Raw genomic sequence first — 23,915 nt, 5'->3', positions numbered from 1 at the left:
AAGAGGTAAACAGTATACCCTTGTTTTTCGCGGGGGTTACGTTCCAAAAAGAACCCGTGAAAGGCAAAATCCTTGAAGTAGAAACCTTTATTTTTTTTTACAATTATTACACAATCAAATACTCTATTATACACTGAAAAGAAAGAGCAAACCATTTTACAGGCTCAATCATTTGTTTCACAAATAAAAGCACTGTACTTTAGAAACGTTTGTTTTCAACAAATAACTTCTGTACTGTACTGTCAAATAATAATTTTAATCATCAATGTGAACAGAAGGCTTCAAATTGCGGAGATTAGCACCGCCCACCGCGACCCGAGTAATTGGATTAAACGGGAGAAAATGTAACCCTTTTTGCATCCTTATTAAAACTTATTGCTGCTGTCGTCCTTATGTTTTTTTCTTCCTTCTTTATGGAACGAACGGAAGATTAATTAACTCCGTAATGCCGACCTACAGCCGCATAGCTTTTACCTTTCCTTAGCATGTCCAGAAGTTTAACTTTATCAGCGATAGATAGCATCTTCCGCTGCCTTTTGGGCCCTGCCGCAGGTGCTTTTGTCGTTCCAGAGCGTTTTGTCAACATTATGGGTTTTAGAGAACCTCGAAATTGCAAGAGAATTTGCACGTACGTAATGTAAATTTGGCAAGCTGTTTTACGTACGTGTACGTATTAAACTGTAACGTTATTGACGCACAGGTAGAGAAGAGGCGGAGTGACTTTTTAGCCAATCAGAATGCAGAACGCAATGCACGATGCAAATCCGTGAAGTAGCGAAACCGTGAAAAGTAAACCGCGTTATAGCGAGAGATCACTGTAAAGGAAAACTAGCTGAGAGAGCAGTAACAGAACAGTAATCTATACACTATAGAACAGACACATATATATACGTATAAATAAATAAATTCATTCATTCTGAATGTGCTTTACCTTTAATTTCTTCTGCTTCTCTTGCAAAACCGCCATATCGTCTGTTTTGGCTCCACCTTGCTGATTGGCCAGGACGCTGGCGGCTCCGGCCAACCACGTACTCAGGCCCTCTAACTTCTGAGAACATTCGGCTTTCTGCAGTTGGACCACCTGATGAGAATACAAAGAACCCCCCCCCGAAAAAAGCAACACCCGAGACAGAAGGAAAAATGTGAGTAAAGATAATGGAAAAATATACAATAATAAATGATAAAAATCCACTTGTCGAAACACTTGCGATAAACTTTCAACAGTGAAAGTCACTTCACCCCTCGCACGTGTAGTGTAGTGCACATTTTGCCAAGCTTTGAGCAGATTGTGTCCAGAGTTCACACTTGCACGCAAAAGCGCACACACACACACACACACACACAGTTTTACATCGAAACAGTGACCGAGCGTAACACAGAGAATTCACGCAGACATCCTTCTCTGTGTTTTATTTTCCCGTCTCTCTACTGGGGAAAAAAAAAAAAAAAACAGCTAGCAGCCGGCTATCGGATCTTTAGCCTTTACCGCTGTGACACTAGCGATATCCTTCAGTGGCAATCTGGAACAGCAAGGCAAACAGGTTAATGATACACACGTCGAAAATGCAGAGTTGCGGATACGAAGCCGGCGCAGGTGGTCGCACTGCGGTTGCGGACAGAGCGGCGGAGGGTTGATGTCAAAGGACTAGATGATTTCTTTGGAGGTGCGATGAAACCGGTATGTGTTCGACCGCTTGTCTACAGAGCGTTGACATTTTGTGTGAGAAAGCGATGCATCGAAAAAGGTATTAGTAAGACAGTGCTGGACTTGGAAGCTGCACCACTCGGTCGCGTTTTTCCAAACCTCTCTTTCCCTCGCATTCTGCATTTGTTTGTCCTTCTCCTCTTCTTTCACTTTCTCCCTAGACTGCCGCTGCTCCTCCCGCCTCCGTTGCGCAGACAGGGCATCGGCCCAGGCCTGGGCTTGGCCAGAGGTGCGGTGGAAGGCCCGCTGCAGCTGCTGGAGTTTCCCCAGCAGCTGCCTGCTCTGCTCGGGCGCCAGGTCCTGAGCCCGCTCGGAGATAAACACCTGGATGTCAAAGGCCACGTTGTTGACCTCGTTGGAGCGAGCTGACAGGGAGGACTGCAGCTCCTGAAAGACAGGCAAAAGAACAATGACTAGAGGAAGAGGGCGGCATTACTGTGGCGAGAAGACGCCACGATCAAAAAAATTGCTGAACCATAGCGCTAAAGTCAAGAAGCCATGGAACCAACACTGTTTCCGTTGCATAAGAAAAGTTGAGAGTACCTCGCAGAGATGTAGCTGTTGCGTGAGATCATCACGGCCGTCGTCTCCTTCGGCCTTCTCCAGTTTCTCCATCCCCGCCATTCCTCCATTCATCTGAGCTTCTGTCTCCCTCAACCAGGAGAGCAGGCTCTCCACTTGCTCTCCAAGTGACTTTGTCTCTGCAGTTACCGCATCCTATTTAACAAAGATTTGCAGAATACAGTGACGGTGAAAGAGCGATCCGACTCAGGAGGATCAACGACGACCGTGGCCTTTCTTACCCTGTACGAATCTCTGTGGGCCAGTAAACTCTGCAGGATGCCCTCAGAGAGTGCTTTTGCAGCCTCATATCCTCGAGTTAGGCTACAGTTATCCTTTTCCAGCGCCAACAGGAGCTGTGGAGGTACATCCTTGGGCTGGGGCTTCAACAGGCTCTCGGCAGCCTCCACTTCCCTCTTAACCTCCGCCTCCAGGTCGCGTAGCTCGAGGTCCAGAGTCTGAGAGGCACGAGAGAAAAAGGAAACGCTTTCTTGACGCCGCCTGGTCATCGGACAATGTTTCCATCGGCGCAATCCTTGTATCCTCCAGTGACAGGTGTCCTGACACTTTGTGACTTATGGAGGCATCTGGATTTAGTTTTTCTTTACCTCGGTTTGCTTGATGACGTCATCCAAGGCGATAAGGCTGCGGCCGACCGACTGCTGCTGCTGCTGCTTGAGTCGGACTTCAATATGCCGCACCATGGAGACCAGAGCTATGATTTGCTGGTCGTGCTCCAAGAACTCCTGACGCAACAAAGATGACTGTCGGGAAAGAAATAGTAAACGCAGGATAAATATTACTGCTCTGAGAAGCCCTTGCCTTAATATTGATATGTATTGTATATGTAGGAAATTAAAAGTCATATATAATATAATAAATTCGAGGTTCGTTCGATTATCCTTGCATGGTCGCCTGGCAACCTGATAAATCTGCCTGTCTTAATTCTTCTCCACTGATCAGTCGAGGTCCTCTACCATTCATTGCCACCGCGACCGGTTTTGACGAGACCAAGCCGAATTCAACAGTATTCTCGGGAGGGCTTGGCTCCGCCACCGAAAAAAAACAGGGAACGGATTTGTGAGAAATCACAAACTCTACTTTTGTTTTGAGGTGATGGGAAAAACTGTTTGTGACAATTCTCTGTCCATGTTACTGCAGTAACACCTGTCGACATGTTGGTACACGTGGCCTGGCACTAATCAGATGGGTATTGGGAGTTGGAACCAAACAGTTCCTAAAAATTCTTCTAACTCTCACCTTGCCAGACACAGGCGTTGTTCCCTCTTTGCTTGACTCGGTTTCTTCGATCTCTTTAGTTTCACGTTCCCGCTCTCCCAAACTCTCGACGGAAGCATCTTGTACAATCAAAGAGACGGGAGATGCCGGAGACTGCGGATGCTGTCGTCCTAAAGCTTCTGAGTCAGGAACGACCTCTCTTTCGATTTTGAGCGGGTGCTGCTTGTTCTTCCTTTTGCCTTTATCGGATATTTGCCCCGCTTGTGAGGCAGGAGTCGCGGATGGGGAAGCTGGCCGAGGGTCTGGTTTGCGGGTCGAACCACCAGCACTACTTTCGTCATACTGGGTTTCTTCGCCCATGTATTTTGTTGTCATTTGCTCTCGTCCCTCGCTTTGAGTACCAGGTCTCTCTGAGTCCTCGGGCTCATCTTCAGTCGATATAATCTGAGGGATCTCTTTTTGGCTTCCCTTTTCGCTGACAAAACGTTCGGTAATGCCACTAGCTGGCTGATCGGCATCATTTCTGTTTATCTGCGGAGCCTTATCTATCATTTTGGCAATCTTTGACTTCTTTTTCTTGCTTCGTTTGGACGGCTGAGTTTCTGCAGCCTGGCCCTCTATGCCTTTTTGTTGGTTGTCAACAACAGCCTTGCTCTTCTCTTTCAAAGGACCCTCGAAGAGTGCAGTTTCTTTGCCATCTTTAAGCGAAAGCCTTTCCACACCTGTAGTTTCTTTGGCCGTTGCCAATGTCATTTGTTTTTTTTCAACATATTCGTCTTCCTCTATGTCTTTGGGAGAACCATTTGGTTTCAGGTCACTTTCTTCTTCGACATCGCTCCTTCCTCCTCCTTCAACCTTTGCCGGCAGAGTTCCGGCTCCGGGTCTGCTGCTGTGGCTCTCCTTCCCGGCTTCCTTGCGAAGTGCCTGCAGCTCCTCAGCAGCCTGCTTGTCGCTCACCGATTTCTCGAACACCTTTTTCAGGATGCTCTCCTTGGCTTTCAGTATTAGGGCTGCCTTCTCCTCGTCCGGAAGAGGAGACCGCTGAGGCAAGTCTGGCACAATTCCATTCCCCTCATCTGGACTCGTACTGTCTGACACGCCCAGTTGACGAGACACAGAATGGTGTTCCTCATTCTCATTCCTACATGACTTGAATGTCTCACCTGTTTTACCATCCATTGCTCTGTCCACCGTTGACTCGAACCGCGCTGCCTCCACTTGCTGTTGTACGGCATCATGTTCGGTCTCGATTTTGCGGTCGGTTTCTGCCTCAGTATTGCTGTGTTCGGACGGACCAGGGGAAACAGTCTGAACATCACTCTTTGGCAGTTCATGTTTGCTTTGCCGTGCATCGTCCGCTGTAAGCGCATCAGTAGCCTGAGGCCTCCCTTCGATGTGAGCAACAGGCTGACCAATTTCAGGCGAAGGCTTTATCTCCTGTGGCTGTGTTTCGCACTGTACCTCTGGACCCTTCCCTTTCTTCTTGTTCTTCCTCTTCTTCTTGCTTTTGGTCTCTGTCTCTTTGGACAATGAAGGCAATAATGGGTCACCACCTGTGATCTCAGTGTCTGAATGTTTCTCCATCTTGACTCGTTTATCGCCGTCCTTCCCGCTACATTCCACTTCACTCATTTGAGACTCTCCACTGACGTGTTTGTTTTCACTTCCACCTCTAATGTCTGCTCCTGTGGAACCTAGTAGGGATTCATCACATACCACTAGTGTACTCTTATCACTTCTTCTCCCATCCCTATTCCCAACGCTCACAGGTTTCCCATCTGCAACTGCCGGCCCCTTCCCGCTCTCCTCCTGCATAACATCGTCGGTATCATGAACAGGTGACTGAATCTCTGAATCTCTCAAGGTGCTCTCCCTTTGCTCGTCGTCCGTCTTGCTGACAGCCATTTGTAACTGTTCACCAGGCTTTTGCTCAGGAGTGAACTGAGATTTACCGATGTCTCTCTGAGGTATGACGTCCATGATGGCATGCTGGATCTTCCTCTCAACATCAGAGGCAAATTTACTCAAGAGGTCTAGGGATTGGTCCGTCTCAGCTGGAATCTCTTCTTTCAAAAGCATTTTGTCCTCTTCTGCGTCATAAAAGAGTGAGCTTTCTGGTGCTTCAGAGGTACAGGTTTTGGCAGTGCTTTGTGCAAAAATCAAAGCTTTCTCTGAAATCTGGGTTGCTGAAGACTCCGCATCAGACCTGCTATATGGACTTTCTAGGCTGGACACTGACAATGTAGCAGGGCTATATGAACTACATGATGAGGCAGGAGCTGTAGAACTACCCTCATCTCCCTCTATCTCCACTGAGGACGATTTCTGTTGAATCTCTGCAGCTATGTTACCTTGAGTCACGCCGACAGAACTGCCCCGACCCCAGACTTGTGGACAAACAGCGTCTTTCACAAGCTGATTGGTCGCCATAATTCTGACCATGTCTTCGGCAATTAAACCTCTTTCAGAGGCTTCAGGAAGAGAAAGCCTTTCTCCTGTAGTGATATCAACAATGCCTCCGCTGTCAGCCTGGCTTTGGAGGAGCCTCGAGGCTGGAACTGGGTCAACTTGTTTGGAAGCAACTGCCTCAGAAAGGGTCAAGAGAGTTCCCGTTTGCTCATTCTGAATACCTCTGAACGGTTCTACCTCCAAGAACCGTTTACCTGTTTCAATATCTATCTTGCCCTGGTTTACAAGTTCCGAATAAGGCACGATGTGCGCCGTCTGGGGATCAAGCACTCCTTGTGTTATTGAAGGAGAAGCCATGGCTTGGTTAGCCATGGTTTCTTCGAGGAGCCCCCTAGAAACTGCCTCTGCCAAGGTGAGCTTACATCCGGTGAGGGGGTCAAAGATGGCTCCCGTTGATGCCTGCAAACCGACAGCTTCTGGATGTGAGGAACGGCTGAGTTTTCCTTGATAGACCCACTCTAGTTCTTCCAGCCCGGGAGCAACGGAACGCTCAACAAGTTCTCGATCGACAGCATCAGAAACTGAAAGCCTCATTCCAGAGGCGTGATGTATGATGCCACCCTCAGCCACTTGTCTTGCCAGCACATGATAAGCATCCTCCGGGGTTATTAACCCCTTCTGGATAGCTTGTTCCAGAGGAACTGGACACTTTGACTCTGGGTCAAGAACACCTTCCATCTGTAGCTGTAGGGAGGTTTTTGTGAGAGCTGCGATGGACCCTGTTTCCTTTCCCTTGTACGCCTTTTCCAGTGCCAAGAGCGGTTCTCTTTGATTGGCATCTATCAACCCCAGGTTTGATGCTAGAGTAACAGAAACTTTCTTATCCCTCTTTAGGTCAACAATACCTCCAGATACCACCTGGGCCTCGAGCAGTCGAGTAGCAGTGTCGTCGTCGATCAAACCTGCCTGAGCTGCCTCCCTCACCCCACAGATCTGCCCTTTCCCACTATCCACGACCCCTGCGAGGGTTTTTTCTGACTTGAGGACGCTCCACATCAGATCTTCATCTAGCAAACCGGCCTGCATTACATCCTCCATGCTAAGAGACTCGACACTTTTAACATCAATGAAGCCCCCGAACAATCCTGCCTCACGCATTAATTTCACTGCGGTGTGACCGGGGAGAAGACCCTGGGCTACCGCTTCATCTGGGAGAAGCTTTTCGCCCTCCTCTGTCAGCAGACCCCCCTGTCTCAGCTCTATAACCAACCGAGTCAATTCGGCATCCTCACTTTGCGCTTCCGTTGGTGGTTCAGGGATCTCTACCTGTGAGCCGGCCTCGCTCACTGATGCCACTTGTTTTGTACGATCTGGCTCAGTCTGCGAATCCCTGGCCAGTGCTTCGACCGTGTCATTGGAATCAGATGCCGTTCCGATGTGGCGTCCCGAACCTTTAGTTATTCCTGTTCTTTCTTCTGAAATTTCAAGTTGAGTTTTGCCTTTCAGATTTACATCTTTATCCGACCCATATTTTGCTGGCGGAGCAGAACTGGTCTCAACGATCAATGTCGAATCACAGATCACATTTTCATTCTCCTCGCTTTCTTCATGTTTGGCTGCACCCTTTATCCGAAAATCACCGTTTTGTGTGACTTCATGGGAACTTTGTTCTTCCGCCACAGCTTGTCTGTCACTGACTGGGTCATCTGTCAAAATCACGTCTCCCAGCTGCTTATCTGCTGCCGAAATGTTAAGAGGCTGAACTTGACTTGCATGAGCAGACTTTCCAGCGGCCGTTTCAGCTGCATGGACCAACTCCACAAGCTCCGGATCAAGCAGGACCAAACGTTGTCCCGAGTGAGCATGTACATAGCTGTGTGTTATGATGTGATGAAGCAGTTTTTGATTCGCTTGCTCGGCAGGTTCCATCCTGACTGATGGTGTCATATCATGTCCTGAACTGCTGGGAGATGATGAAGGCGGCGGAGAGGAACTTGTAGAACTAAAACGGTTCAAAAATGGAGTCCCCGACCGTTCCGTGTCGAGTAGAACATCTGGAATTGTGACTTTTGCTAGAAAATTGCCAACACGAGGGTCGAGAGTACCTTCCGCGGTCTCGTCGAGTGGCAGCACCAGGAAGTTTTCAGGGCTGTAGAGAGCCCCAATAGAGTGTCTTTGCTTTAGGATGTTCCTTGCAAGCTCTCCTGAGATTGCTCCTTGGTGAAAAGCCTCCACAATAGGCATGAGCTCTCCTGATTCGGGCCAGAGCATTCCCATGTAAGTCCAGAGAGACTCAAGGACCAACACAGCCAAACGGGAAGAGAGCAGCTCCCTGTGAATACCCTCCTCTAAATCCACACGTTCTCCGCTGAAGGGGTCTAGGATTCCCCCGTTCCGTAGCTGTCGTGCAAACATCTCACAAGCTAAGTCCTGGTCTATAAGTCCATTGCGGACCGCTTCGTTGAGCGTCAAGCGATGGCCGGACCGCGGGTCGGCAATACCGCCAGCAAAGAGCTGAGCTTCGAGAAGCCGTACAGTGAGCTGACGGTCGATCAAGCCTTCTTGGATTGCTCGGAAAATGCCAACTTTTCTCCCGGAGCGCAGGCAGACGGTGCCTCCGGCTTGCTGTTTGACGGGGAGGAGAAGGAGTCCCGAGTCTTCGTCCGGGCCACAGCGTTGCCGTAGCTCTTCCAGGCTCAGCTTTTCGGCTGTGTTTGGATCGATGAGCTCTCTGCGCTCGAGCCTCGACAGCAGTTTGGCGAGAATTTCAGGAGGCAAAAGTCCCATGTCTCCGACTTGGTCTAAACTCAGGATCTTTCCCGTCGAGTCCCCGAGCCCCCCGGTGTTCATCTGGATCTGCAGGATACGGAGTCCAACTTCCTCTTTTATGAGCCCAGCTCCCATGGCTTTGGCAACGGGGAGCACATTTTGTTCTTGCTCAACTGCTGAGGTGGTGTTTTCAATCAGGCCCATTGCATTCTCTAGCTCTGAGAGATGCCTCACGGTCTGACTGCTAATCAGGCCTTGAACCAAACTTTGTTCCAGGGAGAGACTGAAAGGGCTGTTCGGCTGGAGCAGCCCACCCGCGGTGACAAGCTGAGCCTCCAGCAGTGAAGTGCAGGTGTCATGGTCAATAAGACCACGCTGGGCTGCTTGGAAAACTGGGAATGTTTCCACCGTGCCGAGGTCAATTAATCCAGCGATAGCAGTACGACTCTGCGGAAAGAAAGGAAAACGTGATCACGTTGGCGTTGGTTTTGATTACGGTCTAAAAAAGATGAAGCATTGTGTTCCATCAACAGTGATATAAAAGAGTAGTAATTTGTTGGGACAGTCCATTTGAAACCTAGCAAATTCTACACATAGAACCAAGGATTTCACTAATTTAGCTAATAGAATTCACAGCTAATAGAAAACACAGAAAGCATGCAAACAAACGCTACAGACATAAACAAAAATGTAGGAAAAAGGAAAAGTACTGCACAAGTACGGCAGGGTCGCAGATATTACGTCTTTTTTTTTTTTTCCAAGGGAAAAGGACAGTAAAATGGGAAAAAAAGGGGAGAAAATTGACAGGCAACTGTAAGAATGAAAGCGAGCGCTACTTACCACATGGGCTGGTCACGTGGCACACACAATAACCGGCTCGGCAGAGCGAGGCGCAACAGGTGAGAAGCTTGTTAGCATTTGGCATGCCAGTCTCCATTTGGACTCCTCGCACTGAACTTCCTAACTTTGAGGGAATAATGGCTACCTAAAGTCCAACCCCTTTATGAATTCATAATTAACATTGTGATACACCTAGCTTTAAATTTAACTTTTCCAATTTAGTCAATGCAACATAGTTTTCCAATCAATCCAGGTTGTCGTTGCATAATGACATACTTTGATGACCTCAGTCTAGTTTTAAGTCGCCTCTATCCTTCCGGCTTTGCTTTCGCATCCCTCAGTCTTATCCTTTCCGAGGATCAGAGCTTGGACGTCCCCAAAATCTCCTTTGGCAGCTGTTAGTGATTTTTTTTTTTTCCAAGCAAAACGCTGGTCACACACATTAATAGAATGCATTAGAACAGACACCAAAAAAATGTCAATCACACACACACTCTTGTGATCTGGACACATCATGCTCAAATGGTGTGGGGTTTTTTTTTTTTGGCATAGCTGGCCTCTGGTGCACATACACTTCTAACCCAGGTGAACATTTGCTTGATAAACAGTAGACTTAAGCGTGTTTTGAATTTATTCCCTTTGTACACAAACACATTGGTACTCGGTTTTGCGCGAACCCTGGAGTCCTCACACACTGTCGTTCTCTTTTTGATTTGGTTGTCGTTCGTGCAAGGACACAAACAACAACGGCAAAAAGAGAAGTGGAGGACCTCCCCCGGGAGATGAATGCATGGTTTGATAACGGTTCACGAAAATAAAGAAATAGTGGGATGTAATGTGCTGCAGTGTTAATTTGGACATGGATCTCTATTCTAGGGAGATGGATGACAGTAAAATGGGATGCACCCCGAAGGGAAAACTAACTGCGCCTCTAGGAAAAGTGGCACTGCAGCCTCTAGCTTCCGCCCAGAGTTTGGGTGGAGCTGCCCCAGCGTGGCACCACTTAGGCCATGTATTAAGGGTGTCAGCAGATTAGCAGATGTATTTTTTTTCTCAATGGTGATGATGATGATGATGATGAGGCTGTTGACGGTGGTTGGTGTGGAGAGTTAATGGCATGACCGCAGGCCTTTAGGTGAACAATGTGACGGTGCGACACTCCATGCTGAGGCCCGATTCAGACGTTTTCCGGCTTGACAGTAAATTGCAGGACAATTTGGTCTTCTGGTTATTATCAGAATTCATTTTTATAAATTTTGGCCTCGAACGACGAGGAAGAGTGATTTTGAAAAAGATATGAAAACACGTCTGAATGGGCTCTTCTCACTTTTGTTAAAAACAAACCCAGTCATGTGTGACATTTGTCAGCAGTGGTGATGTTGGTCAAAAATGCACACTCTGTGAACAAAAAGCATGCTGCACCACACACACACGCGCGCGCGCACACACACCGGCCGGCGCACACCGATACTCGTTCGACATGTAAGCGTATTCAGACACAAAGCAACATTTTTACAAAAGGCCCGACGCATTTGAGAGCTTTTCTTTTCAAAGCATTTGAGCGCAGTTTACGTTTTCCACCCGTCTGCTTTCCCTCTGACCGAAATACCTTTTGCTCCTCCTCTTTGGCGAGCTGCTGCTCCAGCTGCTGAAGCTGCTGGGTGGAGCTGTCGCACAGCTCACTGTAGGTGGACGTCAGCTCGTCCAGCTGGGCCTCCACATGTGCACGCTCCTCAGGGGACAGCCTGGAAGAGACGCAGCAAAGATTAGACCAGGTGAAGGTAGGGGGCTCCAGTCCAAAGGGCAGTCCACTAGAATGTACTTGAATGACACTTGGAGTTTCACTGTTGACTAAAGCTACACAAGCTAGAAGGTCAATGGTATCCTTTTTTTGAGCACTTTCTCACCTTGTGGTTTTAAATTGTTAGATTACATTTGCCCGTTCTCACACTCTCACCAACCAATGGTGGCGGACCATCGGTAGCATCTTGAGATTCTGCGTCTTGCCGAAGCACGCTCTGGCATGCAGACAGGACGAGCTGACCTTCCGATTTCAGGGACGCCACGCTCTACCAACCGGCCACAACCGCGCCGAGCTGATTATTGAAAGCTCATTAGGAAGTATATATTGTCTATTCTTAACTTGAGTAATTCTTCTGATCATTGACCAATTTTGGACTTGGTTGAGGTCAAGCCTTCAACAACATGAGCGCATTGCTGTCGATGTGGATGCGAGCATGGCGGACGTCAACTCACTTGCATGCCTGCTTAGACAGCAGGAACACCTGTGTGCTCCGTATGGCTTCCGATACCTCGTCCTTCTTCGCCGCTAGCTGTTCGCTGATGGCCTGGTGGCAAACAAGAAAGACGCATGACATGCAACTGCAACAGCATCATCCTGTCATCGTAACGGTATGCGATGCCCGTGGAGACGTTTGGGAGCGGTATCTTATATCAGCATGTGCATATAACATAGCGCATGGAACCTACTCAATACACAGAAAGAGAGCTAAATCATGGAAAAGACTAAATAATGGTATGTTTAAGATCAGACTCAAAGTCAGCGTCGTTGTCAATTTCGCGGAGGGATCGTGAAGATTTCTCACTTTCCAACGGTGACATGAGATTAACAAAATAATAATAATAGAGTGCATATTAACAATGAAGTGCACAATAAACCATTGAGCTATAGAGTATAAAGTGCATGCAGATACTGGTCCTGGGGGTGAAGGGATGACAGAAATTTAACAGCATAAAACCTGAAATGTATAAATATGTCATTTGCATGCAGCGAGTCGCAGCAGTGTTGTCTGTGCAGTTTCGTGCACAACCCAGTCGGCACGTTCTGGTTTACCTGTTGAGCGGCAAGCGAGGACTCCGCATTGGGGCCGCCGGTTCGTCCCTGGAGGCCTTGCACCCAGCCCAGCAGGTCTGAAACCTGGCCCACCCTGGCCTGCTTCTCTTCCTCCACTTCTTTCTGCGGGGATAGAGCTGACAGCTCAGCGCCGTGTCGTCCGACTATTCTTTGCGCTCGTGAAAAGTGACTGGCGTCGGGCGGGGCGGACAGTGGCGATGATTCAACACCTCACCTCTTCCTCCTCCAGTCGTCTCAGGGCATCGCTGATGTATTTGACGTGTTGGGTGGTCAGCGTGACCAACGCCGTGTAACGTGTGCGCAAGTCCATAAACTGGACGGAGAAACAGAGGTACAGTTACAGGTGAACCTCGCAACAGAGGATCAACGGTGGAGCACTGACCTCCTGAGTAATGGCGTCGGAGGAGGAGTGCATCCTTCTCCTTTTGACGGGTGACTTGTGCATAGACTCGACAAAGGCTCTATAGGTCATCAGCTGAAGTTCATAGTCCTGGAGGACAGAGCCAGGTGGAGTTGGGGGGTTAGGAAATAAAAAAAGCTCTGCTGCAAACACGGTAGCGACGACTATCGGGTCATTTCGCTCAGGGGTTGTCCCACAATGACATCCATGTTATCATCTACTGCTTACCTTCACTGAGGCGCAGTACTGTTTGGAGTTCGTCTGGCACTCGTCCAGTCTGGCTTGGTTCTGTTCGATCTCAGCCACCAGCGCCTGAAAGAGGAGAATCGTCACAATGCCAGTCGACGCTCCACCTCGAAATCCGTACAGCCGATGGACTCCTTTGAATCCTTGAGCCGGTGTTACTCCGGGCGTTCGCGGCTACTGACCGTCTGCTGGGCCAGCTGCTCGGACAGCGCTCTGCTGTCCGTTTGTCCGGGATGCGTATTCTCCTGCCGCTCTGTCGTCTCTTCGATCCACTCCATCAGCGCAGAGTAGCCGTCTCTGTACTGCTGCAGGACGGAGCCCAGAGACTCCAGATCCGTCCGTCTGCGGGCGAACCGGAGTCCGTTCAGACAAATCCTGCACTACCTGGAAAAGCGCGCTTATTCTCTTAGCTTTTCTCACCGCGATTCCATTTGTCTCTTGACTCCCTTCCATCTCTCCGCGACCTGATTGGCTCTCTCCTGGTAGCGATCCAGTTCGGGGCTGCGGTCCGGGTGGAGTCTGCTGAGTTGAGTCCCCACCTCTTTGGCTCTACCCACCTCTGAGTGCAAAGACTGGAAGACTCCGTCTTGCTCGCCGAGCTCCGCCTGCCACCTCTAAGGGGGTAAAAAGACGACGAGGGAACGGGAGTGAGGTTGACGGTCTGCACAACCGCTTCCGACTACGGTGTAAAAACCTCACCCCAAGCTGATCGGAGAGGTTTTGAATGGCCGTCCTGTTGGCGGGAACGATATCTTCTTCGCTAAGCCTGCTCTCGTACTTTCTGACCTGGCTCTCCGCTTCATCCAGGCTGCGCACCAGGACACTCACGGTTTTCAACCTGCGAAGGGAAACGGTGAGGAGGTTTAGCCGGAACTTTAAATTGCAAAGGCACGGATCGGATGGGTGTGAATGAGAGGAACCCGGTTGAACGGTGAAGGCTACAGGAAGTGGAGACCAAGAAGTTGGGGGATTTCAGGTACTTGGGGTCAACAGTCCAGAGTAACGGAGAGTGTGGAAAGGGGGTAAAGAAACGGGTTCAAGCAGATTGGAATGGGTGGAGAAAAGTATCAGGGGTACTGTGTGATAGAAGACGATCAGCCAGAATGAAAAGAAAGGTGGTCAAGACCAGCGACGCGGTTTGGTTGAGAAACAGTGACAATGACGAAAAGACAGGAGGCAGAGATGAAGATGTTGAGGTTTTCTTTGGGAGTGACGAGGATGGACAGGATCAGGAATACATTGGTAGACGGATGCTGGCATTGGAGCTGTCAGGCAGGAGGTCTCGAGGAAGACCAAAGAGAAGATTTATGGAGGTAGTGAGAGAAGATATGAAGGTAGTTGGTGTGAGAGAGGAGGATACAGAGATGGAGAAGGTTGATTCGCTGTGACGACCCCTGAAGGGAAAAGCCCAAGGGAAAAGAGGAAGACATACAGTATGTATCGCTCACTTTTCTAAGAAGACGGATGAGAGGTGGTGCAGTTTATCCATCTTCTCCACGGCCTGACTGAGTTCGGCCCGCAGGGCAGGAACACCTGACGAGGACGGCTTCTCCTCAAAGAAGCCGATGCAGCGGTTGGACATGTGGCCCAGATGGGAGCGCAGGTCGTCCAGCTCGTGCTGCAGCTTCTGTTCGGGGTTCGACAGAAAGGCAAAAAGTCACCGGAGAACGCGGCAACATGGAGCCTAGTATCCAAGAGCCCCTCAGAAGTCAAACATTTTTACATTCAATACGATTTCCTCAGGTAACACCTGCATTTATTTTCTCAAAACCTCCGGTACTTTGACACCTGAGGGTTTCAGAAGCAGTCGTTTCTAAAAAAATTCATTCGCTGCTGCCGTGTCTCACAACGGCCAGCAGATGGCGCGTGCACTGACCTCCTGCTCCGTGATCTGAACAGAGTTGTCGGCGGCGTTGGCTGACGCGCCCCTCGGCGGCGGCGTCGCGATCCCGTTCATCAGCCTCTGCTCCGCCTCTTTGATGCGCAGCGTGATGTTCTGCAGCTCCGACAAGTACGAGCGGGACACCGACTCGTCCTTCTCCACTGCGGATGATGGCGAGCGAGAGTTTCGCCGGTCAGCGCATCCGTGTCAATATTGTATTCGGCGTGAGTGTACGAGTTGTCCGCGCAGTCTCACCGCTCTCCATGTTGAGCAGCAGGTCCTGGCAACGCTGGCGGACCTGCTGCACGTCGGACTCCAGCTCTTGTCTTTCGGCCGGCGTGAACAGGGAGCTCTCTCTGCTGTCGGACAGGAAGTCGGCCAACTGGGAGTCCAGGTGATCCAGGACCTGCTGGCGCTCTGACGGAGACTGACAGCGGACCTGTGCGATCGCGCCCCGAAGGACGAAAATTAGAAAAGGAAGACGATACAATCGTCGCTTTCTGTGTAAAAGGAGTGACTACTAAACACGCTCACCGTGTCCAGGTTCCACTCGGAGACCGTCCTGATGTCTTTGAGGAGGTAGTGCCAGGACACCACGCTCTTCATGTTCACATGGAGCTGGTGCCACAGAGACATGACCTTCTGATACAGCTGCTCTGTCCTGCAACCACACACACGACGGAGGTTTTTATTCCCACCGCTGCATCAAAAGCGCCAAAATCCAGTCGACGGCGTCCGGTCGCACCGATCCTTACCTGCTGACCGTGTCGATGGCCTCCTGGTTCGGAGGCGGGATGGAGAAACACACGGACGGGACCATGGCCTCGTTCCCCGTGGGGCTTATGACCTTCCACTTGGTTCTCTGGGAGTTGTCCTCCAGTACGCACTCCTCGCCTCTGCTTATTGTGATCTGAGAGAGGGCGGGGATGCGGAGACGTACGAGCAGAGAGGAGAGGGCGGTGGGCGGTGGCGGGACGCCGAGCAAACGGTGGGTGAGATCAGAGAATGGACGGAGGATGGAAGCAGAGAGGAAGATGAGCGTGAGGAAATAGAGGGGAGGGGTAGAAGAATTAGTAGTGAGAGTAGAATCAGTGTTAGCAAGGGCCAGACGGGGGAGACATTAATGAAAAAGAAGGGAGAAATTGATTTCGAGGGCAAGATAGGGTTGATGCGAACATAAAACAGGAATAAATGTATGTGGCAATATAGACAGGAGACAGAAGAACGAAACAAACATGTAGAATAGGGGGCGGGAAAGAAAGAAAGAAAAAAAAAAAAGAAGGAAACCGATATCAAGGAATGGCATTATTTGTGAATGATTTAGCGCTGAGGTTAGCTGAAGCGCTACGCGCCACCACTGCAGCGGATTTCACATCTGGATTCACATCTGGACTGGGTAGCTAGAATTACCCTATGTGGCTATTCACCAATAACTCAAAAAAAAAAAATGAATAAAATAAAACGAATGACGTTTCTGACATGCTGTTTTTGATCAAAGCAGCGCGGGAGTGCGCTGTGGATGTGTGTTTTGGTAGGGAAGGGTTCAGGGCTGCAAATTAAAAGGCGGCGCCGCCTCCCATCCCCCGCCTCGCTCTCTCATCCCAGCCCTGCACGTGCACGCGCGCACACACACACGCACACACACGCACACACACTAATACGCTAGGTAATGCAAGACTGCACATGTACATAAATGCATATACAAATAATGCATGAAAAGTAGATAAATAGCATTAGAGTAGCGCTACTTTTGACAGTTTGCATTAAAATAGAGCCAGTTGTGTAAACTTTCACTCATTGGTTGCCGCCCATTCTCATCTGCTGACCTCGGTCCCGCCCAGGATCACCGTACCAGACTAGGTTCGGGTGCCGTACATTTGCCTTTTGATTTGAACACATAAGAATCAAAAGAAATTCAAGAAACCGCTATCAGTGGATCTACATCTATATTTGATACACTCACAAAATGCATTGATCTACAGTATCTGCATTGTCACAATGGATATGGTGTGAATCATCACTGTATGTTGTAAATTATATGATATTATCACTACCGCTGTTATTACCCGAGGCTCGTCCACTGAGAAGGTTTGTAATCATAATGAGCCGCTTTATAAATTGGAGCTGCCGGACGCTACAAAGAAGTGGACGTCAGTTTATTGTTTAAACTCAAACAGAAAAAATAAACATTAAAGTTAGGGTTGGAAAAAAAAACCAATTCAAATCTCCAGTGTCCCAGACCTGAGTATAGCTGGTGTTCAGCTGGGATTCAAAACTGATCAAATGGATCATATACTGTATGCATATAGTATATATGTTCGGTCTTTATCAGTTTCATCTGTATAAATCAGTCTGTGTTTATAAAGCAGCTGAATTGGCGGGGCAAGAAAGTTCCTGGTGCGATTCTGACTGGCGCCCATTCTGTGTGGAGTCTAAACATTTTCCGCTCCGTCCAAAAACACACAGCAGGTGAAGTGAAGCCTCTGCAATCACCAGGTGAGTGAGCGCCCCTTGTGATTGACAGGTGACCATTGAAGGTCGAACCCCCTGCCTCTCGCCCGGGGATCGACGGCATATTAATGAATATATACGTATACATATATATATCTATATATACACTGCTCAAAAAAATAACGGGAACACTTGAAAAACACATCCTAGATCTAAATGAATGAAATATTCTTATGAAATACTTTGCTCTTTACACAGTTGAATGTGCTGACAACAAAATCACACAAAAATGATCAACGGAAATCAAATGTATCAACCCATGGAGGTCTGGATTAGGAATCACACTCAAAATTAAAGTGTAAAAACAAACTCCAGGCTGATCCAACTTTGATGTAATGTCCTTAAAACAAGTCAAAATGAATCTGTGTTGCTTCCTGAGTGGACACTATGATTTCACACAAGTGCGATTGACTCGGAGTTACATTGTGTTGTTCAAGTGTTCCCTTTATTTTTTTGAGCAGTATAGATATATATATCTCATAGTGATCGCAGTCGCGTGGAAGCGTCCGTTAGAAAGCAGGTCACATAATGAAGGTGTATTCCATCCCGCCGCGGCCATTGGAGGCGTCCGATCAATAATGACCTGCATTACACGTGAGAACACGGTTTCCTCGGAGCGCGGGCCCGACACCACCGGGGAAAGACTGGCCGCGAAAACCGGCGAGGAGGGGTCAGCCGATGTGAGAGGGGCAACCAAAGGGTGGGTGTGCGGTGTGAGAGTCTGAGGTGAGAGAGGGAAAAATATAGGCAGCTATACCTGAACGTTTGTCTTGCCAGCCCAGCCGACAGACGAGTGGAGGAAAGGGGGGGATGAGGTAGTGAAGGGGGGAGGGAAGGGGGGGGGAAGGAGGAAAAATAAAAATGCATATGGAGGGTACAGAGAGAAAGGAGAAGACACGGGAAAGTGAAGGAGAGAAAGATTACTTGTGGTACTGTGCAAGTCGGTCCAGACGTTCGGTGAAAATCCGCACACAGATTTAACTCGGAATAACTTATAAAAGAAAGAGAGTAAAAATCGCGGACTCCCTCCCCCCTCCTCCACCTGGATGCGACGCCTCTCATACGCTCCGCTTCGCCGAGCGGAGGTGGGGATGACTGCGGACGGAAATAGCAGCATAAGCCGAATGTCCGCGCCTCGCCCGCCGGGCTCGGGGGCCGAACACTCCGAGGGACAGGTGCATTATTTATTGGCTGTGGGATCCCGGGGGGAAGGGAAGGCACGCGGAGGACACTCTCGCTCGCCACATCCGACGGTAAAGTATAGAAAAGAGGTGAGAACAAAGCAACTACAGTACTTCCGTCATTGCTTTACTGCCCGGTAGCTTTGGGCTATTTTTTTTTTGAGGAAAAATCCAGTGTCTGTGCCTGTTCGGTGGTTTGATACCATCATGCGGTGAGGAGATGTGCTCACTGCAACGCGTGTTCAGATTCCGTGGGGGCGGGAGGTGCATAAGATGTAAACGAGGAGGCTCAAACCTTTCTTTTTGAGAAAGCTTATAGTTAGCACTAGGCTAGCCCCGAGTTATGCTGCACTAAGCTTACTTCGCTGAGGGATGTCCCATGACTACTGCAACGGCCCATCATTGTTATCGCTTTTATGAGTATTAAAACTGTGACTATATCAGGTCGGCTTTGAGCATGTAACTGTTAGCGCTACTGTCGTTATTTGTAAGCGATAATTTGTGTCTCTCCCTCCCAACCCTCATAGCTCATCGGTCGCTATTGCGTTCTTTCTTTTTATCTCTGTCCTTCTCTCTCGCTTCTTTCTACCCCAACTGGTCGAGGCAGAAGGCTCGAGGCATCGAGCCGGGATCTGTCTGTGGTGGCGTTTCATTGCTGCTGTCGCCAAGTGCTTATAAATTTAAAGGCCGCGGACTCGACTTAACACGCACGGCCTTTCTGACTTATTGGAACTGACAGAGCAAAAAAAAAAAAAAAAGCCAGGATTTTGTAGTTCATCAAGTTTGTATTCTTCACCATGAAGGAGGTGTTTGAAAGGTATGGAGGGGCCAGCTGGCCTAAAGTGGCTCCAGAAATAGATGCGCGCATGTTGGGGACTCGGAGAGGAGGTGGGAAAGGGAAGCTGAGAGGTGAGGTCAGTAGTGACCAGAGCGCTGAATTTCAACGCGTTTCCGCTATCGCGTTCTTGGGTTATCTGCCGATACGTTAATGAAACAAAGAGCTGCAAAACAAGCAAGAGGCCAGAGCGCGAAATCGTCCGCTTTTTGCTCCGGGAGCAGAAAGAAACGGAAAGAAACAGCTGCTTGGAGAAGGAAAAGACAGGTCCACAGAACACCTGCACTGAGTCCCGTACCTCGATTTGCCTGTAGTCACAGACGGCCTTGATGGGCGTGGTGGCTCCGAGGGTGATTTCCGCACTGCGTGGGCGGAGCTGCACCACCGTCTTGGCCCTGCCCACCAGGTTGGCCACCGTGCTGCGGTACTCGATCAGCTGCTCCTTCTCCTCCTGCAGAGGGATTCGACATTCAGCGAAAAGGCCAGGGATCGTGTGGAAATGTAAACTCCAAAACCAAATCTACAAGACTACAAGAGGTTCAGATAGAGGGAGACAAATGGAAAAAGAGTTTGAGACGGATCAGGACGGGGACGGTTAATAAGTTTACACCCCTGGAATGAATTTCCCACAGCGATGGTGTTTGGTCAGCGCAGTCGCCTCGGGTCAAATCACGACCCGACAAAATGAATACATTGCTGCATGAATCACGTATGTGGAATTTGATACCTCTTAGGCAATGAATTATTTTCAATAAATGTATAAATGATTTACCGTGTGTAGCAACCTCAATGGCTGCTTTTTATTCTGTTAGATTTGGTGAGCAAACGCTTATGAAATTTATCAATCATATGAAAACAACATCCAGAAGCCTTAAGCGAATAAAATAGATGGCAAACAGAGTGGAAGATAATTAAATGGCAGGAGGGCGAGGTTTAATCAAACATTCATTCATTCATTATCTATATTGCTGATCCTGCACTCAGAGTTGCGGGGCTGCTGTAGCCAATCCCGGCCTCTCATTGGCCGAAAGGTGGGGTCACATGATCACAGGGCCACATGACCATAGAGAGACATACAAACATTCACTTTAATTCACACATCTGGACAATTGAGGGGCTCCACTGAACCCCCTACATGTTTTTGGACTGTGGGAGGAAACTGGAGAACACGGAGGAAACCCAGGCCGACACAGGGAGAACATGGAGATCTTACATGTTGGAAACTATTGGAAATGGTAAGCCCTTATGTTCCCGGCAGAGAGCTGCGTTCCTCTACTACAAATCTACTAGCAGTACCTTTAGCTCCCTCTAAGCAATCTCAGGCAAAACTGTTCTCAGTTCTACAACCTCAGTGGTGGAACAAACTTCCAGAAGCAACAGGACTAGCATCATCTCTCTCAACCTTCAAGAAAAGGTAAAAACTCTTCTCTTTCAGGACTATTTACTGCGCTGATGCTGGAGCTGCCCCAGATCACGTTAGGCACCAAGTTAGGCGATACAGTCTGTGTGTTTATATGTGTACGTCTTTGTCAAAAAACAAAACAAACAAAAAAAAAAACCTCACTAACCCAAGCTTACTGTTCTGTATATTTCCTGTGCATCTTGTATTTGCAAGTGTTATTTGCAGTCCTTATGTCCTCTATTGTAAGTCGCTTTGGATAAAAGCGTCTACCAAATGTAATGGAATGGAATGGAATTGAACCAGGGACATTCTTGCCATGGGCTAGAAGCGCTGACTGCGCTGGACGTTTAAACGTTCAAACAGCTCCAGGTTACTCATATGTCATACAGACGTGCAACAGTGTTTTAATGTCCTCTTCTCTGTCCTCTGTTATAAGCTTTTGTTAAGTCTCCTCCATCCCCCCAACCAAGGGAAAGAGCTATGCTGAACATTAATGCACCAGCGGGTGGACAAACACGCGTTAGCTCACGGGTAACACGTTAGCTAACACTGCAATACTCGCATAAGCTTTATGCAACAATGCTTAAATCACACTTATCTGCGGCATAAATAGGGGTTTGCGTCACACACACACACACACACACACACACACTTCTACTGGAAAGGACATGCTAGATTCTGTGACCCGTGGAGAATTGCCCACACTGTCTTTGCCATCTGCTTCCAATCCTAGGTTTATGTGTGTGTGTGTGTGTGTATACATGTGTGTGTGTTTGTGTGTGTGTATAAATAAGCAGGTGTGAACGTGGCAGTTTCACGAATGTGCCAGACGGGGGGTGGGAGGGAATGATTCAGCAAAAGTACCAGCAGCTCCCTTATCATGCAGTGCGTGCTTCAGCTGCCCAGGCACAGTCCCGGGCTGGGAGGGGGGGGGGAGTGTGTAAGCGCAATACTGTTATTTCATCATTATTTACTTAATTAGTGGTTAGCACTTCCGTTTCACAGATAGAAGGTTCCTAGTTTGACACCGACACGGTCTGTTAGGAGTCTCCATGTTCTCCCTGTGTCTGCAAAGTCAAAACATGCATTGCTCCAGGGATCTGTATACATATGAATGCGGATTTAATCGTCAATTTTACATGTAAAGTTATGAGCTGGTGAATCTTATTTCCAAATGGAAACCTGTTTGGCACTACTTTCTATCCTTTCTGCCTTGTGACGGTTGGATGAAACCCAGCGTGTGCGCGCAAAGATACCATGGAGTCCTGAAGCAGGTCTTCCAGTTTGCTCAGCCTGCTGTTCTTGTCGCAGGTGTACTGTCTCTTGATGGTGTCCTGGAGCTGCCGCAGGTACGACTCGCAGTCCCGCGCGTCGCTCATGAACTGCCCGAAAGAATAGGAACCATCGGTGTTGCGAAGACAAGGACGATTTTTGTTGTTTTTGAGAACGATCCCCCCCCAAACATCTCACCTGGAAGTACGACGTGTTGTCCTTGAGATGCTGCTCCACGCAAAGGCAGAGCTGGTCCACCCACTGCCACTGAGTCTGCAGGGCCGCGCTGTACGCCTGCAATCACATGGAGGCTAGTGAGACCGGACGTGTGGTTTTGGCGTGAACGAGGAGACATGTTATATCCGTTTAAGAACATGAATGGGATAAAGTGACTAAGAAGACCACGACTGAATGCTCAGTTCCGCACCGCCTTCGTTATTTAAGGTCCGTGACGTCGGACGAAGATAAATAACGGGAATGTGGTTAATGTGGCTTGGCGGCGGGCACTTCGGTCCGCCTGGTTTCCTCTCAACGGGAAAACGGAAGGAAAAAAAAAAAAAAAAAAGCCTCCGGTGAACCCTCGAGTATCGCATCAAGTGATGCAGTCGACAGACAAACACGAGGTCAAGAAGGGAACGCTTGTGTTCACCTCCACCGTCTGCTTGGCGGGGTGGTTCTCCTGACACAGGCGGCTGGCTGTTTCCTGGAGTGACCGCATCGCGCCTTGTTTTTCATCCAGCTCTAACCTCATTTCCTGGAAACAAGAGGGGGAGGGTGGTTAATGGAGATGGGTGGATGAAACAATCCGTAAATGCGAGAAAAAAAACGGATAACCGCGGGAAAATCTGAGCTGAGGTTTCTGACGTGTCCAGTTCAGGAAGGAAAACAGGAGTGTTTACGACGCACACTCACACTGTAGGATTCCCTCTTGGCGTTCATGTTGGTGTTGCTGTCGCTCCAGTCGAAGGCGATCTCCTCCTCCTCCCTCTCGTTGAGCCAGATCAGCTCCTCGGTGCAGTGCGACACGAACGCGTGCAGGCTCTCCAGGCTACGCAGGCGCCATGACGAATGTTCCTACGGCAACCGCGCCAACAAACATAATCAGCGCCCTGCTCGGCGGCTTTCAAAACACACTCCTGTTTGGTGTGCAGTGGATTAATCCTCCTGTCGGTTTCTAACCTCGAAGGCTTGCAGAATCGTCGAACGCACTTATCACTCGGACGCGACGTCATTTTGATCAGCAACTTACCAGCAGTTTGTAGTACTGGTGCTCCAGCTTGGCCAGGGTTTCGGAATAATTACTCTTGAAGTTGGGAGAGACTTTGGACTGGAGGAAAAAGTAAAATGAAAACTCCTTAGAATGAAGAGCAGGTTAGAAACCCAGAGTCCTCGAGGTGCCCCGGATGGAGATGCTACCTCATAACTGCGCGCCTCCTGCAGGCTGCTCATCAGCTCCTCCACTGAGGTGTGGATGCTGTTGTGCTGCTGGAGGTTGTCCTCCACAGACGGGAGGTCGGCTCCCCAGTCGGCGTGCTCCAGCAGCTCCTGGAAGAAAATAAACCGGTCAAAAAAATAAACGGCACGTGGGCGCAGGTGGTCTTTTGAGTCACAGCCAAGATTTAGAGGATTGTAAATTTCATTCATGCATTCATTCTATCCTTCCTTCCTGTCATTGGCCAGGTTTCACCGAGGACAGGTCGCCATTCACGTGTCAAATAGAGACATACAACCAGTCAGCTGCTCATTCACACATTTGGGCAATTTAGGGTTTCCAATGGACCTCCTGCA

The 23,915-nt window shown here is 48.9% G+C and overlaps 1 protein-coding gene across 1 annotated transcript in view; it reads right to left on the bottom strand.

Annotated features, from left to right (window-relative positions):
* Positions 1-23,915, bottom strand: part of LOC147216377 (microtubule-actin cross-linking factor 1, isoforms 1/2/3/4-like) — a 107,037-nt gene that overhangs the window by 69,698 nt on the left and 13,424 nt on the right. The window contains exons 11-37 of the mRNA XM_086178412.1: positions 23,544-23,672; positions 23,377-23,454; positions 23,040-23,201; positions 22,777-22,881; positions 22,326-22,421; positions 22,112-22,237; positions 19,752-19,904; positions 15,682-15,836; positions 15,461-15,587; positions 15,182-15,365; positions 14,921-15,087; positions 14,493-14,671; positions 13,744-13,882; positions 13,465-13,658; positions 13,227-13,386; positions 13,027-13,110; positions 12,781-12,888; positions 12,613-12,711; positions 12,378-12,500; positions 11,780-11,871; positions 11,133-11,268; positions 3,527-9,130; positions 2,875-3,030; positions 2,509-2,724; positions 2,249-2,422; positions 1,805-2,092; positions 932-1,081 (exon numbers count right to left, since the gene is read on the bottom strand). Coding sequence (XP_086034538.1) covers positions 932-1,081; positions 1,805-2,092; positions 2,249-2,422; positions 2,509-2,724; positions 2,875-3,030; positions 3,527-9,130; positions 11,133-11,268; positions 11,780-11,871; positions 12,378-12,500; positions 12,613-12,711; positions 12,781-12,888; positions 13,027-13,110; positions 13,227-13,386; positions 13,465-13,658; positions 13,744-13,882; positions 14,493-14,671; positions 14,921-15,087; positions 15,182-15,365; positions 15,461-15,587; positions 15,682-15,836; positions 19,752-19,904; positions 22,112-22,237; positions 22,326-22,421; positions 22,777-22,881; positions 23,040-23,201; positions 23,377-23,454; positions 23,544-23,672 — 9,384 coding nt within the window. The remainder of the gene's footprint in view (positions 1-931; positions 1,082-1,804; positions 2,093-2,248; positions 2,423-2,508; positions 2,725-2,874; positions 3,031-3,526; positions 9,131-11,132; positions 11,269-11,779; positions 11,872-12,377; positions 12,501-12,612; positions 12,712-12,780; positions 12,889-13,026; positions 13,111-13,226; positions 13,387-13,464; positions 13,659-13,743; positions 13,883-14,492; positions 14,672-14,920; positions 15,088-15,181; positions 15,366-15,460; positions 15,588-15,681; positions 15,837-19,751; positions 19,905-22,111; positions 22,238-22,325; positions 22,422-22,776; positions 22,882-23,039; positions 23,202-23,376; positions 23,455-23,543; positions 23,673-23,915) is intronic.

The sequence above is a fragment of the Fistularia commersonii genome, chromosome 30 (genome assembly GCF_037954325.1).
Source record: "Fistularia commersonii isolate RoL2024-O1a breed Wild chromosome 30, RoL_Fcom_v1.0, whole genome shotgun sequence".
Classification (NCBI taxonomy): Eukaryota; Metazoa; Chordata; class Actinopteri; order Syngnathiformes; family Fistulariidae; genus Fistularia; species Fistularia commersonii.
Note: the sequence above shows the minus strand (reverse complement) of the source record. Positions and strands in the feature narration are given on the sequence as shown.